The 18,626-nt window shown below is 38.9% G+C and overlaps 1 protein-coding gene across 1 annotated transcript in view; it reads right to left on the bottom strand.

Moving 5' to 3' along the window:
• KIAA1324L (KIAA1324 like) overlaps window positions 1-18,626 on the bottom strand; it is a 188,768-nt gene that overhangs the window by 20,954 nt on the left and 149,188 nt on the right. The window contains exons 13-19 of the mRNA XM_032644023.1: window positions 17,022-17,159; window positions 15,293-15,556; window positions 14,397-14,570; window positions 11,942-12,131; window positions 10,567-10,663; window positions 9,910-10,011; window positions 750-876 (exon numbers count right to left, since the gene is read on the bottom strand). Coding sequence (XP_032499914.1) covers window positions 750-876; window positions 9,910-10,011; window positions 10,567-10,663; window positions 11,942-12,131; window positions 14,397-14,570; window positions 15,293-15,556; window positions 17,022-17,159 — 1,092 coding nt within the window. The remainder of the gene's footprint in view (window positions 1-749; window positions 877-9,909; window positions 10,012-10,566; window positions 10,664-11,941; window positions 12,132-14,396; window positions 14,571-15,292; window positions 15,557-17,021; window positions 17,160-18,626) is intronic.

Raw genomic sequence — 18,626 nt, 5'->3', positions numbered from 1 at the left:
AATGTCCCATCTCCTCGAACCCAATTAATCCCTTTCCAGTAATAAACTCTAAGGAAACAATCAAATGTCTAACAAAGATGTCCATTACAGACGTATTTACAAAAAGATGGTTTTCAATTTTTTCTTAAATGTCCAACAGGGGAATTATTAAAGCCCAAATTGCATATGTAATAGCACATTTGTCAATAACTAAAAGTCATGTTTTTTTTAAAAAATTTAGTGACAAGGGAAGTGTATTAAAGGCATAATGGAAACAAAAAAATACGGAGAAGAGAATCCCAACTTTACTTTAAAAAACAAGTAAGCAAACGAAGGACTGCAGAGAAAATATAGAGTAGGATCTTGATTTACATATATGTGGGAGGGGTGCACGTGAGATTCACTCTTTATGTATGCTTCTTGTGGAGAGTCAGTTATATCATCCTCATCTTAATTATACCTATAACTGCATTATATAAACCATATTTGGGTTTAATTATATCATTTCCTTATACTCTGGGTAAATATCCATAGTCTAGAGCTCCCTTGCTAGAATTCATTTTCCCCAATTCCAGTACACATCTTCAGCTACCTCAACATATGGGAGTCTAGGTATCAAACTTGATTTAAAATACATATTAATATCTCATTAAGTTAACTATAAGCTTCTGCCATGTTACTGAATCTCAGTTTCTATGGTGGAAGCAATGCTGGACTAAACAATTATATTTTCAATGACACAGTTCTGCTTAGATAGTTTTGCCTCTTACCTGAAATCCCCTCTTACAGGCACCCTCAATCTCATGGAAGTCATGCTCTGTGCACAGAGGGCAAGCTTCAGCACTCTCCCACAGGAAATAGAATGTACATCCATCACAGGTACCTGCTGGACACTTGCTGAAATAAAACATGAAAAACAACAAAACCAACAGCTTTTGTAACACCTTCAATTGAGTCCAATCAACATTTGAATGCATGCTGCAAACATACTGGGAAGCAATGCATGGATGCTGAGGAAACACCTGAAAAATAATCTAAAGGAGACAAAAACCACAACAAAATACCACTTTGCACCTACCAAGATGGTGAGAATCAAAACAACAGATATTAACAAGTGTTGTGAGGATGTGGGGAAATTGGAACCTTCACACGCTGCTGATGGGAATATAAGATGGTGCAGCATTGGAGGAATCTGGCAGTTCCACACCAATTAAACACAATTACCATACGATCCAGCAATTCCACTCCTAGGTAAATATCCAAGAGAAATGAAAATACTATGTCCATACCAAAAAAATTGTATATGAATGTTCATAACAGCATTATTCATAATATCCAAAAGGTGGAAACAACCCAAATGTCCACCAGCAGACGAATGGATGAACAAAATGTGGTATATCCATACGATGAAATATTACTGAGCCATGAAAAGGAATGCAGTACTGATACATGCCCCAACTTGGATGAACTTCAAAAATATTATGCTTAGTGACTGAAGCCAACCAAAAGTTCCACATATTGTATGATGTTATTCAGATGAAAGTCCATAACAGGGAACTCGATTTCAACATTTGAAAGTAGGTTAGTGGTTGCTCAGGATCAGGAAAGGGACTAAGATTTAGAGAGGTAATAGCTAAAGGGTATGGGATTTCTTTGTGAAGTGATGAAAAATTTCTAGAATCGGCTATGGTGATGCTTGCACATATCTGAATATACAATAACCACTGAACAGTACGCTTTAAATGAGTGAATTTTAATGGTCTGTGAATTATATCTCTATAAAGCTGGGGGGGTTTTAATTTAAAGAAACAGGTACAGATAATGACCCAAAAAAAAAAAAAAAAAGCTGCCGGAAAGTTTCTTGGTGAATCCTTACTGATTGAAGCAAGAAACTATTTGGAAAGATTCTAATGGGAATGACTATTTTGTTCATGAATCCATTAAAACCAGGGGAATACTGTTGCCTTAGTCTGCCTACTGCACTTCCCTTAGGTCAAGCTGTGTAAATACAGGGCATTGCCCTGAAAACCTCCTTCAGACCTCAGCTGGTGCAGAGTATAGGTGTCCTGAAACAACTAATAGCAAAATGATAGACACACAATAATAGAGAGAATCCAAAAAACATCCCTTTTTAAAAAGTTTTCATTTCAAATGCCTTTCTGATGATACAGTACCCAAACCTTTAATTTTCAGTCTACCAGAAAGGTAAAATTTCATACTATCAGTTAACTAAATATATTCTAAGGTACCCTAATATGAACACTGAAACAAATTTACATGCCTGAAAATTTATGCATTTTTACATGTCTATCTTTCTGAAGTGTCCGTGTACCGCAGACGAAGTGGACATGGGTGGGAGGTAAACAAAAGCAATGCTCTGTACGACATACTTCAGAAACAGAGACCCAGATTGTCAAAACTAAGAACAATGGTGAAGAGCAGCTCTTCTGAAAAATGACTTGACTCTCTTAACTGCCTTAATTTCTCTGTTTGTAAAAAGAGAGTAATAAATATATTCAGACTGAGAAGCAAAGAGAGATTTTTTTAAAAGGAAAGTACAATAGATGAAAACCATGCCACTTAAAAAATTATTCCCACCCTCTACCTTCCAGATCAGTAAAAGCAACTCAAAATTGCTCTTTTGAAAAAGATTGTATAATCAATGAGAAAAATTCTTCAAGAATGCCTTATTTGCATAGCAATGCTTTGCAACTTTCAAAATAATCACACTTTACTGATCATTTAGCAAAAATTACCAATAGGCTTTCCTGTTCAAGTCTTTCCTCCCTGAATTATTTTCTATTTTATTTTTCCAACACAGAAAAACTTTAAAAGGAGAAAAAACTATTTATATTGGGAAGAGGAAAGAGTAAGTATGCTAAAGGTTGAGAAAAAAGAACTCAACCAATGAAAAAAAGGAGAAAATTAATCAAACTGGCAAAAAGCTCTACAGAGAAGACTTGGGTTACGATTCTAACTGGACTTTCAAATGATTCTGTGTTTTTCCATAAGTGATCCAACCTCCCTCCCCACCGTATCACTTTTATAATTTGTCAAAAGCAGAATGTCTGCTATACTGCATTCATAGGGTGGTTATAAAGGATAAAATGAGAGAACAATTTGGTAAAGTTTAAAGCGCTGCAAAATATAAAAGACCATTAACAATGCACATCACTTTCTAAAGAACTGGTAGAGCCAAAGAAACAAACAAACAAACAAAAATCAAGATGTTGATATAATTTATAAAGCTGCCATTAGATGTCAAAATACTACAATGATTCAGTGCCTTTCCTTGGCAGACTTCACTTCTTAAAAGAAACTCTTAGGTTAAAAGCAGTTTAGTTTAGAATCAATTCTTTAATTCTTTTAACTCAATCAATCATTTAAAATGTGGAATATCCAAATTTGACTCTTTGTTATAAACCTAATTGTCACTGTTTGAATCAGGCCTTCCCTGGGAAGTAACAAGAAAGTATGAAGCAGTAATCATTTCAATAGTGCTTACATATATAAACGAAAATAGAAAAAAAGATAAAAGAAAAAAAGTAGTAAGATAGATAAATCTTTTATTGCCAGATATGTGAAATACCTCTTTCCCCTTGCTGACCTGTGTCACCACCATCTTTTCCTCCCAACCAGCTTTTTACAGGTGTCGCTAATTGTGCTTCTACATAACTTTTGCTCTACGTGACCACCACAGAAACCAATGAGTACACGTTCAAAGAAACGAGACAAAGTTTGTACAGTCTGGCATCCTCTGGCACAGGCAATGCTCTCTGACCTCCTGGTGACTCCTTTTGGCTTTGGAATCTCAGGAAGCTCAGCTTTTCTCTGCCAAGGATGCCTTGTCATTGGCAGAAACCCTTCTTGTGTAGGGTCCATAAGACACCATTGCACCTTGCTCTAATTTTGTTTGCCCTAAGGCTGAAGAGCATCAATCACTTATGACAGAGTTTGAACACAAGATATTTTGACCTAGAAGTCTTAGATCTATAAAATTTTACCAGTCTCCTGCAAAAATCTCCCTTTCTACAGGTTCTACCCTTGGTTAACTCGCAAAAGCCAGCATCTGATGAAGACATGGACAAATTATATTTACTGACACTACCTAGTCCCTTATTTAAAAAAATTTTTAAAAACAGTTTTATTGAGATATAGTTCAAATAGCATACAATTCACGATATAAAAGTGTACAATTCAATGGATTTTAATATATTCACAATATGCGCAACCATCACAGTCCATTTTTAAATATTTTCAAAATGAAAATTCTTTATCCATTCATTTGTCGATGGATATTTAGGTTGGATAGCATACTTGGCTACTGTAAAGAATACTGCCATAAAACATTAGGGTGTAGGTACCTTTTTGAATTAGTATTTTTATTTTCTTCGGATATATATCCAGGAGTGGAACTGCTGGATCATATGGTAATTCTATGCTTAGTTTCTTGAAGAACCTCCATAATGTTCTCCACAGTGGCTGCATCCATTTACATTCCCACCAACAGCATACCAGGGTTTCCTCTTCTCCATTCTTGCCAACATTTATTCGTGATTTTGTTAATGATAGCCACTCTGACTGGTGTGAGGTGATATCTCATTGTAGTTTTGATTTGCATTTCTCAAATAGTTAGCCATGTTGGGCATTTTCCCTGTGCCTGTTGGCCATCTGTATGACTTCTTTGGAAAAAAATGTCTATACGGGTCTTCTGTCAAGTTTTAAATTAGTTTTTTTCTTATATTGAGTTATATGAGCTGTTCATATATTTGGGGGGTTAACCCCTTATCAGGCGTATCACTTGCAAATATTTTCTCCCAGTTAGCAGCCTACCTTTTCATTTTGCTGATGGTTTCCTTGGCTGTGTCAGGCCCCAGGGCTGGGGTGTTCACTAAGTGGCTCAAACGGCTCACTCCTCAGGGAGGATCTCCAAGCCTGTGATGTCTCCCTCCTCTTCTGTGTCCCCTCCTAGGGGCACAGGTCCCGACCTGATCGCTTCTCTTCCCTTCCTACTCGACTCCATGTGAATCTTTCTTTACAGTCCTGGTCATAGATGACCCCTCCTGCCAGTCTCCAGTTTGTTTTCAGCGAGAACTGCCCCATATGTAGATGGGTTTTTTTGTTTTGTTTTGTTTTTGTTTTTTTGTGGTACGCAGGCCTCTCACCATTGTGGCCTCTCCCGTTGCGGAGCACAGGCTCTGGACGCGCAGGCTCAGCGGCCATGGCTCACGGGCCCAGCCGCTCCGCGGCATGTGGGATCTTCCCGGACAGGGGCACAAACCCGTGTCCCCTGCGTCGGCAGGCAGACTCTCAACCACTGTGCCACCAGGGAAGCCCTATCCTCTGGCTTTTAATAACTTAAAATGGATAGACAACTGTTTTGGCTTTAACAGTCCTTCCCCAAATACCAACAAAAACACTAGCATCCAATAGATCCAGCGACTTCGATAGAGACTCTAAATCAGAGCCTGTGAAGAAACCCCTGGTGTGCTCGACCTCTGAACACTATCAGGACAGAAGTGTGAAGCACCCCTTTTGTGAGAGACAATCTCCTCAGAAGCTACATGTATAATGAAAATGAATTTGGATTTTGAAGGAGGCTTTCACAAAACGATTTTGGATTTATTTATCAACTACCCAAGCAATTAAATATGGTCCTAAGTTGTAAGAAAGAGAGGAGGAAGATTTTCCTCTAACTCAGAACATTAATAAAGACGACCCTGTTTGAGGAAAGATGAGTCATTAAAAAGAAGGTACCAATCACTGGCAGATCAGTTGAGCTGTCCCCCGGATAAATGTGCTACTTGCCTCTGTTAAATGTGCTTCTTTGCAAATCTCTGCCTATAAGGGAGAGGGGGAAATGACAAGATGAAAGCACGATGGCACGAAAAGAACAACAGACACAGTCAAGAAATCATTCCATCTTGACTGCGCCACTCTATAGCTATGGGTCCTCGGTGTTTCCTACTGTATCTAGTAAATGGGTTTGATTGAAGGATCTCTAATGGGCTATGACATCCTCCATTACCAGAGTAAACATGGTTCCCTCTACCTGTTTTCAAATAAGGCTTTTTAAAAATTTTTTCAAACCTTTATAAAACTTTGCTGTTAAAACTAACAGCAATTTCTCATGTTTTTGAAAGAGCACTTCGGACACGTGCTTAGGTCTAAATTTTTCCTAATGGAAGGAGAATCCTGGATTCCTCTGACCATGCAGGATCATGATTAGGGGTTTGGAAAGCCTTTCAGGCAGAAGCTGGAGAGGCATCTATTTACGGATATTAGTGGTCGATCGTGTTCACAATTTATTCTTTGGCCAAAGTACAAACTGCGGTAGATAATATCAAAAGTCCACTCCGACTCTGATTTCATCTGCCACAGACATCACGCTGTTAAGTTTAATTGAAAACGTCTCACACCCTCCAGATACTTTGTGGAATTAGAAACCAACTGCATTTGCCAGACCAAACAGACAGGCTGTTGTTTCCAACTGCTGTTTAGTAGGCGGTCCAGAATATTTGCCGCTCCTTCTGCACTGCATGCGAGATGCACGGAGAACACAGTTCCCCTTTTCTCCTGCCCCTTTCACTTTCTGTAAAGACATTCTCATTGATATTTTCCCTGGTCACCAAGACACAGAGCCCCGGCCAACAGTACTACTGCCAAAGTCGCCTTTGCCTGGTTTGCCAAGATTCTTGACCAAGAGAGAATTCCAGGGGATGGCATCCCTTCCCAACTGCCAAGGACTCCCTATAGTGACTTCCTGGTCAGCATATGAGACTTCTGCAAGGCAAGTGCCTGCTTAGCACCTCTCTTTCTCTCCTGGAGAACTTAAAGCTCAGATGAGAAAAATGCAAATTAAGTCCTCTTCAAAAGTAACCTAAGTAAATTTGGCTCTGTTAACATTTCTGTTAGTAGGAAATCTTTATTCAGCCCTACAGCTTAAAGAAAAAAAAAAAAATCCTAATTATTTCCGGACAAGCTGCTGTTTCTCATGTTCTGATCCTGGTCCCAGAGCTCCCCCTTGTGCCCTGATGGAAATCGATTCAAGAAAGAACGAAAAAAGTGAGAGAGAGGCATGGACATATATACACTACCAAATGTAAAATAGCTAGCTAGTGGGAAGCAGCTGCATAGCACAGGGAGATCAGCTCGGTGCTTTGTGACCACCTAGAGGGGTGGGATAGGGACGGTGGGAGGGAGACGCAAGAGGGAGGAGACATGGGGATATATGTATATGTATAGCTGATTCACTCTGTTATAAAGCAGAAACTAACACACCATTGTAAAGCAATTATACTCCAATAAAGATGTTTGAAAAAAAAAAAAGAAAGAACGAAAGGCCAGCACATTTAGGTTGTGGGGTTAAAAGCATTCCCTAGAGACGTGGTCCTCAGACTTCAGTGTGCGTCATAATTATAAACAGAGCTTCATCAAAATATGGGTGAAGGCATCCACCCTGTAGACCACGACCTTTTAATTTAGCTTTTCAGAAAACTAAAATGCAAAACAACATGTGAGAATCTATGTCAGAAAACAAAAAAGTCAAATCTCCAAAATGGGGGTTAAGACCAACGGTTCTCAAATTTTAATATGTATCAGAATTGTCTTGTGTTTTTATAAATATTCCTGTTCCAAACACTCGGAAATTCTTTAGGTTTCAGGGAAGGCCTAGAAATCAGTTTTAAAATAGATACCCCACTCTGATGCTTTTGCAAAAATGTTCCTATAAAAGGGTTTCATCTTCAAGGAATTCAAGGAAAAGACTCTGACAAGTACAGGTTTCTGGTAACTGACTATACTGCTGAACTGAATGAATAAGCATTTTCAGAACTCTAATGGAAAACTGATAAATTCGTAAAAGTGCTAACAAAGGATCAAGACGAAAAAAAATTAATTACACGGGACTGAGCGAACTGATGAGGATGATTACAATTTTTGTGACTTTCTGTTTGAACAAAAAAAATGTGAGCTAAAGTATTAAAATGATCGAGTGCTTTAAATAAATAAATAAATAAGAATAAATTTTAAAATTAAAAAAAAGATAGGGGCTTCCCTGGTGGCGCAGTGGTTGAGAGTCCGCCTGCCGATGCAGGGGACGCGGGTTCGTGCCCCGGTCTGGGAGGATCCCACATGCCGCGGAGCGGCTGGGCCCGTGAGCCATGGCCGCTGGGCCTGCGCGTCCGGAGCCTGTGCTCCGCAACGGGAGAGGCCACAACAGTGAGAGGCCCGCGTATCGCAAAAAAAAAAAAAAAAAAAGATAGACACCCCCCCAAGGTATTCTGCTGCATATGATCTTGGGAAACCCTTGCAAAGACAGTCAAGTAGAAAACACTGCCTGAGGTCAAAGGAGGAACTTAACTTTTCCTCTCCTCACAGGGAAAAAAATTAGTTTCTAGATGCCATCATTTAACATCATGAGACTATTACTTCCTTATTACGTCAAAACATCAGAGTCCACCCTGGGAGAGTTAGAGTGATACATTTTCTAAAGGACAGAGTTAGTCTTCAGTAACATTATCTGCTTAAGTCATAGAGGCTCCTGGAGGAGGCTTCAGAAGTCACCCAGGTGGACTCCAGAGAAGTGAGTTGCTAGGTCCGAGAAAGGACCTCAGAAGTGCTATAGTAAATAAAACAAACCTCTGAACTTGAAGTCGTATGGTGGGATATCAGAGGATAGTGAAAGAATCTCTGGATACACCTTCTCATAAAGAAAGTGTGCTTGCTGCCTCAACTCCAGCGTGAACACTGGCACAGGGATCCTCCACCACAAGATGCCCTTGAGCACCAGGCTCCCTCTGTTTCTTTCACTGATGTCCATTACCTTTTATTATGTATTGCGCTCATCACATTCTTCTCTCACCTTGAAAAGGTGAGGAGAAAAATTAATACATACATCTACGAGAACCAGAGTAACAGTGTTGGTAAGGGGTGAATGCTAGTATGCCTTTATGCATAGAAATGAGCCCAAAATACTACGTTATCACTGTAATTATTTTTAAGATGTCCAAGTAACTGGAGCAATGCTTAGACCACTGATTTCCAATCCTGATGTAACATACGCAGGACAGCTTAAAATCTCACAGAAGGTTACGGTGAAACTATCAAAAACAAAATTAAGTCAATCATTTTTTTAAAGATAAATTTTTGCTAGCTTGATGGAGAAAAATGTGCAAATCAAATTATAATCCAAAGGTACCTTAACCCTAAAGAGATTAGAAATAATCTACATACTAAACAATGAATAACCATAAAAAATAAAAATCAGGAGACATTTAAGCTTCACTCAGGCCATGAAAACAGTCTTTAAGTTTACAGTTTTGAGTCCATGAAACTGCTTCTTTTCTCCTACTGGTCCCACCCTAAGTGGCTGTATTAATCAGACCTAGACTGTGGACAGCTGTTACCTCGATGCCAATCAGTTGAATGAACTGTGTTACGTATTGTAAAGGTCAGACTCTACCTTGGTGATTTCGCCACCAGTGAGAAAGAAACTATGGCGCACAGGTTAGACTGCTTAATCTAAAATCTAGATTCTAGATCACCCAGATGGTCCCTTGCTGGGGAAGAATTGTAATCCAGGGAAGTTCCTAATCCAGCTCTCAAGAAAGTAGAGGCTAGACAGTTAAGACTCAATCCAAGGATACAAACAATATAGTTATATGTTACTTAAATAATTTTCAAGACAATTAGACACTCAGGCCAACCAGACGAGAATATGTCATTGAGGAGACTGGGAAGTGCTGAGATTGGCAAGGGCCTATACCTCTCTACAGGCACCCAGCACGTCTGTACAACAAAAATCTACAGATTCTTTGTTCCCTTTCTGCTTTATATCCATAGAGAACGTGTCTTAAAATAGTAAGATTCTGGAGAGTTTTTCTTCCTAATACATACAAATATGGAAGAATCATATAGAAATAAGACTACCTGGGTACTGAAATGGTTCCAGCTCCCGGTTTAGCAGGATTACACCTCATTTTCACAGCAGTTGATCGGCCTTTAACACAAGAGGTTGTAGTTGTTGAAGACCTATTGGAAGAGAAATGCTATTTCACAAAACATATATGACACACATTTCAAAGACAAAAATATCCTGTGTGTAATTGCTCCTATGCTCTTTGAATGAACGAAAAAATGTATCAAAGTTCGCTAATTTAGAATTTTAATACATATTGAGTTCATTTACTGGCACTGCCTATGAAAAGCTGACTGCTCCCCAGGTAAAGTCATACGCTATCATCAAAGGATTTAAAGCTATTGTAATTATAATCAAAATTAGAATCAAAAGAATTTTTTAAGAGATTAGAGGTCATAGCGACTTAGGCTGATGTTGTGATGTGTGAATTACAATTACTGCCTAGACAATGAAGTAGAGTCTCTTTATTGCCTAATTTAGAAGATTATATATATGAGAAAAATGACATAATGCTTTCTACATATTCCCCGTTTCCTATTTTTTACTAAGTCTTTCACTTACGAACCAATTACTGACTATCTATTACGTGTAAGCTACCATGCAGGGCACCCTGAAGTGATGTCCTTATGATTAAGAAAACAGTCAAGAGAAGCAGCATGTCCACTCACTTATAAAAGAAATGCACATCTGGTATTTGGCTTGGTGAAACTGGGAACATATCTTCTTTTATATTAATATTTTGCAATGTAGTTTCAACAGTCACTCCTAGACAAGAATAAAAAAGAAACTATTAAGCAATATGGGAAAATTAGGCTTATTTAGTCTCTGTATATCTAAATAGAAAATAGCTTTACTTTGATGCTGTCATTTTACCAGAAATATCCTCTTAAATTAATGCATTCTTGGGAAGAACAATAAACGTTACAAAGTTTCCAGAATAGAAAATAAAAGATTCTACTCCCTAGTTCTGCAATTTTGCTTAAGTCACTTTACTTCCCTGATTCTTATGTCTTGAATTTGTAAAATGCATGCAATAATTTAGATGATCTCCACCGTCCCTTCTAGTTCGAACATTTCAACAATCTACTATTATCATCCTCAGCCTCTTGTGAGTTGTGTCAAACGAGCTGGGCTACTTTGCTAATGCAGCTTTTCATTCATTCACATTCATTATAGACACAAGTGACAAAACAGAATTTTTTGTGCCCTAATAATTTCCAGAAAAAAACTCCAAAATTTGTTTAATCTAGGAGTAAGGCGTTCCCCACCCATCCACCCCAGGCAAAATGATAGCAGAGCCAAAACGCAAGCAATTACAGCAACCTTTGTTCTAGCAGAGTTCTGATGCTGGGCACAAACTCAGTACCTGTCCTTGGTGCTGAAAATTATAGCTCGATTCCCCTGGAGTCTCTCACGATGGTTCTCAAATCTGGCTGCAGACTAGAATCATCTAAGAAGCTTGTTACACTGTTAGATTATCATATGCCTTGTTAGATCCCTAATCCCTACCCCAGATATTTTAATGAAATTGATCCTTAGGAATTACTAATTAGGGACCTGAATTATTCTTAAAGCTTCCCTAAACTTTCTAGACCGGAAAGACAGGAGGGACAGATGGGGAATAAAACCCAGCACCTTCACTCTTGCTGTTTGTCACCAGATTACTTCTGGTATGAGAAGAGATGATGAAAACTGGTGGCAGATATTATGATTCAGGTTTATACTGTGTGTGTTTACTCTTCTTTTGTTCACAGTTTTGGGAGTTTATCATTATTTTGCTTAGAGAATCTGATGAAAGGCACAGACTCTCAGAAAACAACATATCACACAAGTTAATACATAAATGCAGAAGCTTCTTGTATTCCCTGAGAACGATCAAAAGATCTCACTTGCAGGGACTTTTTAACCATGTTATAAAGTGATGGTTTAGCATTACCTGTAGGTTTTAATCATCGATGGTAAGCACCAGTGCAATGACAAGTTAGCAGTACCATAATTTTAGAACAAATGCATGCATGCATATACGAACCAAATTAAACTTACCTAAAAATACATCTGCCAGAATGATGGACTGTGATGATAAGGCTGCTCGGAAGCCCTTACTTTCAGAAGGAATAATGGTTGACTGACATACAAATGCTCCCACCAAGTTCGTGTAATCCTCTGACCCTGCCACCATTTCCTTTACTGTGAAGTCTGTTATATTGTTGGTGCAGAGAGCCAACTTCTTCCCCTAGGAAAATAAAGTCATAAAGAGGTTTCACTGAAGGTCAGTCTCTAAACTGGATCTCAGCTAGCTAGTGATTCTAGCAGAGCATTGGCTCTCTCCTCACCACAATTCTGGTTTAACTGATCGGGTGTGGGCCCAGGCACCAGCACTTTTTAAAAGCTCTTGAGACAATTCCAATGTTCAACCAGACTTGCGAGTCACTGAAGTTATAACGAATACAGTAATTCAAGGCTGCACTGCTGCCCCAACTACAAGCATCATTTGTGCTGGATGAAAGCCATCTGACTTAAGGAAATATAAGTCATCTGTGAAATCTTCAATTCTTAGGACAACGATGTGCATAAAGGAACCAGAAAACTGCTGGTGAAGGTTTTAATGTCAAGAAAAAGGACTTGCTCTTCCTTCTCCTGTATAGGCCTGTGTGTGGCAGAAAAGTAATGTCAAGGCTGAAAAAGAAAACATAAAAGCCTAGGACAACAACTGAACAGCTGGTCACTAGAAGTGTCTTTAGTCACCTACTCTTAGACTCAATGATGTGGATCTGCTCAAGTACACAGTATGTTGAAGGGTATACAGGAACTTACTTTTTTATTTATTTTTTTTTTTTTTGCGGTACGCTGGCCTCTCACTGCTGTGACCTCCCCTGTTGCGGAGCACAGGCTCCGGACGCGCAGGCTCAGCGGCCATGGCTCACGGGCCCAGCCGTTCCGCGGCATGTGGGATCCTCCCGGACCGGGGCACGAACCCGTGTACCCTGCATCGGCAGGCGGACTCTCAACCACTGCGCCACCAGGGAAGCCCAGGAGCTTACTTTTTTAATCATTTGGAGGGTAGTGAGAAGATATAACTTATAAAATGGTTTGACTCTTATTTTTTTTTAATATGGTATGTCTAAATATACTACAGTCCCACTGCAAAAGACTATACCTTACTCTACAATTTCTATGAAGAAATAGATAACGAAAAACAGAAACACTGTTTTATTGGTCTCAGATGTAGAGTGTGCACAGACGGGCACAAAGAAAAGAACAAAGGTTTCTCTTCCTTAATGCAGCGAGCAATCCTAACCTATAAAATGTTCTCCCTCCACCAAGCCTGCTCACCGCATTACAGGTGCAACATATTGTTACTAAGCTTAAATTAAACTCTTGACGTCATAAGAGAAGAATAAGGAAAAAGAGCAGAGAGACTCTACTGAGGAAAAGAAGAGGGAAACAACAGGAAGAGGAAAGGAATGCGAATAAAGAGGAAAAAAGGAGAAGGAAGACAGAAGAGAGAAGAGGAAGGCAAAGACAGTGGTAACACAGGAATGAGACTGAGAAGAAGTGTGATATACGGTGGAATTAATCTTATTCACTGCTTTACACAGCATTCAACCCAACAGGCATTTAATTTTTTTTTGTTTTAAATTGAGTGACTGATCAATTGGGTGAGTGTGCTGGGTCACGCCATGTAAAATCAGGACAGGACAAATGTCATACCATGTAAAATGTATGGATCTTTTCGTTTGAGAACTACTGTAGCCATGAGACGTCTTTTTATTTCCCTTGCACAACCTTTGGCACAGCATTTCATAACGGAGACCACTAGAGACATAGGAGTTAAAATAGAAAGAGACATGGAGGAAAGGCCTTAGTATATTTTCACCTTTGCTAACGGGAAATACACACACATACACCTCAACCCCGACCTTCTATGCCCACAAAAATATTGGACACGCAGTCCTGTAACTCTCCCATTACCAGTATCCATTCACGTTCTGCTTCTTGCCAAAGAAAATTAAATCCCATTATTTATTAGCAGAGGCTACCTTATCAACTGGCACTTGTGCCCTGCTTGCGTCCTTTTTATTTTTGGGCAAACTTCCTCTGGAAAGTCCCTTCTTTTTAAAACGCAAACTTGACCATATAAGCAACAGTCAAACTTTCTCAAACCTTAACTTTCTGCCTAAAAAATAGGTGGGATTGACAAGCCTGACCCACTTTTACAAAAATGAAAGATCCTCAAAGCCCTTGCTCCGTTGCTCCAAGCTTTGGGGGTTCAACTGACTGGATAAGTGCTTTGATGGAGTGAGAACCAGACAAGGTTGCCCCTGGTGGAGAAAACTGCCAACGTGCTAGGAAGCAACAGAGGATTTAAGCTGTCACAGCTCAGTTTCTGACATTTGGTTGTTAGCTTCCATAGAGATTTTATTGGTCCATCAACACAGAAAATAACTCAGTCAGAGCTGAAACACAGCTCCGTCTCACCCTGCCAGCCAGAACTCACCTCATGCCCACATAGACTGATATTGAAGAAATGGAAGTATTTTGTTCCTTTGGAGGTAAAGCTGGGACCATTCATTAAGGAGCCCACACTGCTGAGGTTGCTGAAGTCATAGTGCAAACTCTGATTTTCTTTTTCATAGTAGAAAAAGCAGTCACTGTAGCAAACTGAGTGGTCCTTTGATTAAAGATTAAGAAATGTAAAAAACCAAACAAAACAAAGCGAAAACAATACGGCAGGAAAGAAAACATCAGCTGCTATGAAAAAATGTGTTTCCAGAAAGTTCTAGGTTTAAAAACTATTTCAGTAATCTTGTCTTAGTTATGGTATATTTTACCACACTAATATAGAAAATGTCTAAACTCTAGATTTCTCTACGCAAAGTTCAGAAGTGTTCGCATATTTTAACAAAGTTATTCTAAGATTAGTTTCTTACAGAAAGGTATTTTAATAAATAGCCAAGATGTCCTGTTATGCCAGTTTCAACAGACATTAAACTATTTTTTCCTTCACTCAGAATACAGCATCCATCTTTACCCTTAAAATGTTATGAGACATTCTTGCTGTTCTCCACATACGCCTACAGCCTATGTATAGTGAGGCACCTTACTTGCTCTACCTTAATGGAATACACAAGAAATCAGTTTTAATATTTTTGGAAAGCATTCTTTTTTGGATCCTCTTCTTAATATTTTATGCCCCCGGTAATTAGCCCTTTCATGGCACATATTAAGTGCTCAACAGATGTAAGATGAGGTAAAATAAGAAAGGGAATGAAAAAGCCATTCATAAATAAAAATAGCAACTTCATAGTTCCCGGAGAAACATTAAGAGGAACCTTTGGGTTTGTCTATTAAAATATGCTTTCCCGGGGATAAGTGAAATACGGACCCACTTACCTGAGTGCTTCTACTCCCAGGCCCACATAGAATACAAGCCTCCTTGCCATAGACCTGATGTATGGACAGGTAGGTGTCAGGTGGACACTCCTTGCACTGGTTGGTTTCTTTCTCAATGTAGTGGCCTGGGGGGCAGGGGACACACGATGAGCCCAACTGTTCAGAACCGAGGGCACAGGCACGGCACGAGGACGCCACCCCATCAACTGCATTAGCGGCAGTGATAGAATAAATCTTCACCATGTCATTGATGAACCGTCTATTCTAAAAAGAGAGCAGAAAGTAATGACTTCTGCCTTGGCGCTTAGTTGTACAACCAGATTGTTTTATGTTCGTATCACCAAAATAACTAAGCAAAGTGTCCCAGCCAGTGCATTAATAGTATTCCTTTTTGGTACTTTTTAAAATTATATTAAACCTTAACACTAGAAACTCATTTCCACAGTAATGGAGATCCAGGAATTTGGCCATGAAATTATGTCATAATGGGTACAAATTCAGGCATATGTATAGACTTGATGTCTGGTAAAACCAATATGATTTAACAAAAGAGCAACCTTAGCTCCCATCACTGTTTATTCAGACGTAAGCCTAAATGTCATGATACAATAGGTTGTTTGCACTGTGGCAATGTTGAAAAGACTTGGACCAGGGATTAAAAACTCCTCACTCAAACACTAACTGTGTGATAGTGGTGCAATCACATCACTTCTTTGGGCTTTCTTCCTCCCTCTCTAGCACTTTCCTTAACCAACATACTCTGATTTCTACTGGATGCATAACAGAGAGGAAAAACCTGGGCCTTACTATACTTTTCTTGCGTGTGACACTGAGTCAATTAAGGTCTAGTTTTCATCAAGCAGTGAGCACCACTGTGTCAGCAGAGCGCCGCTTCTTAATGCTTTCTGTCTGGGGCAAAGACTAAAGGGAGGCAAGGAAGCCTTGCACAGCATGTTCACACCCCACAAGGTGGGAATCCGAGCACTCATAAAAGAGCAACTGGAGTCAAGTGAAACCTGGGGAATGGGTTCCCCAGTGAAGACCTGAAGAGAAAAGAGAAAATGCTCTACATTTGCCACCACAATGTTAAGGCAGCGTCTTAAACCGTGATTTACCTTGTTCTCACCCTGGAAATGCCACAGCAATGGAGATCCACAATAACATGTAATTGAAGCATATGATGGAAAATATTTAGGGGAGGATTAAGGTCTATTCTACTACGGAAAGTAAAATAGAATAGTTCTGTGTGTTAACCCGACAGTGTGCACATACACACTCGCCAAGCTATAAAAGGAGACAGCCATTCCTGTATGAAGTAATAAACCAACATCAGATAATGCCTCCTGGACAAATGTCAGATCTTTCAGACGAAGGGGAAGAAAGTCACCACCTTCCCGAAGTCTCAGAAAGCTTTAAAAGTAAGTTTTTAAATAACTACAAAATAAGATTTTCTTTCTCTTAAGCTTTTACCAACTATATTTGTTCAAAGTATAGAACAATTCAAAGATACATTGTGTTATTCCATTTCATACATTCTTGCTCTCAAAACACAAACCCCCCCCAAAATACCATTTTTATATCAATCTGCTCCGTAACCAAATGATTGATTCTACATCAGGAAAAAGCTAAGCCTTTTCCTCCAGGAGATGTGAGGGACCACTTTGTACAAATCTCCACAGGCAGAATCATCTTTGTGGCTTTTATTTTCTTTTAAGTGCTTGGAACTTACATCTTGACCCTGATTGGTCCTCTGAAATGCCCACGTAAATGTGAATGTGGCATTCTTGAAGATGACATGGGTGTAAGCTTGTTTTTCTTTGGTTCCACCCCATGATTCGACCACGTTGGTACTTTTTCTATTAATATCCTAAAATATAGTAGAAAAAAATACACACAAAAAACCACCAACTCAGTATTAATATACATGTATATACATTACAATCATATGTTTGTATTTACAGTAAACCCTACAGCGTTCATGAATATTTATCTGCAGAGCATGTAACCCTAAAACCCTCAAAAACTTCCCTTCAAGTCTACACAAGCACTTACTAGCTGAGTAATTACAATGTATCAACCACGTCATCAATATAACGTGAAAGAGGTCTCAAAGCATAGTTATGTTTAAGGAATTTTTCTGTTGGAGGGAGGGGTGGTGTGTGTGTATGTGTATGACTCCAGCTTAGGAAATATATGCAGAAAGGGAAACATAATTCCTCCAACTTCTGAGAGTAAACTTCTAGGATCCTCATAAAATGACAAGGCTTTCTTTCCATCTTTTATCTTTTCCCTTGAGGGATTCTGATAGGCGGCTTTTACACAGGAATTCTAAATTCTCCCTGAATTATACTTGCAATTTCCAGTGCAGATTAACTAGAATGTTATTTTATGTTCATGTAATCTTCTTTTGCTTATACTTGAATTCCAAAAAGATTAATTAGTGTAACATCTTATTTCTGATTTCCTTAGCTAAATTCAATATTTAGAATATTATATAAATGTGTGACATTCCACCAATATTATGTCATTAACATGGTCAGAAAGCAAATGCAATAAGTAAAGCAAATAATGTAATACGCATCTAATTTATTTGAAATGAAAAACCAAGACTAACTCTGAATTTTCTAATTAGTCTTCCCTGCAGAAACCCTAATAGATGACTTAGGAATCTGGATAGGTTTTTGTTAGTTATCCGAAATGCTGATAATACAGTGGCCTGGCTCAAGACATGTCTCTTTCTTTCTATGACATAAACGCTGATGGCAAGTATGTTATAAAGTAATCAGATATGCTATAAAGACATGCGTCTTGAGTTCACACCACAAGTAGGAACAACAGAGTATGCCTGTCATACGTCACAGAATTCCCCACATTACCAAACAACCCAATAATCACACATGCTGCTTCCTAAAAGGAGCTGCTAATATACAGACAGTGCTTTGCTGAACACTTTCTGGATGTTTATTCCCATAATAAATGGAACATACTGCATTACTGCAAATAATACCACCTTACCTTTGTAAAACACTACACGATTTTGAAAGCATTTTGTTGTGTTATTTAGGTGCTGATATCTCAAAAATTGCTGTGCAGAAATCAAATCACAGAGTAAAGAAAACTAACGGATCCAGCTATGAGCAAAAACCTCTTAAGACTGATTTACCAAAATAAATATCTATGATCCCTACCCTCAGGAATGCTAGATCAACAGAGAGAGACAAATATATGAATACATTCACATAATTAAAGTAGGGTTTTCTCAAAGGGTTTTAGGAGCACACTGGAGAGAGTGGTTAACTTTACTTAAAGGAATAAAGAGAAAGCTTCCCAGAAA

The sequence above is a fragment of the Phocoena sinus genome, chromosome 9 (assembly GCF_008692025.1).
Source record: "Phocoena sinus isolate mPhoSin1 chromosome 9, mPhoSin1.pri, whole genome shotgun sequence".
Taxonomy (NCBI): domain Eukaryota; kingdom Metazoa; phylum Chordata; class Mammalia; order Artiodactyla; family Phocoenidae; genus Phocoena; species Phocoena sinus.
Note: the sequence above shows the minus strand (reverse complement) of the source record. Positions and strands in the feature narration are given on the sequence as shown.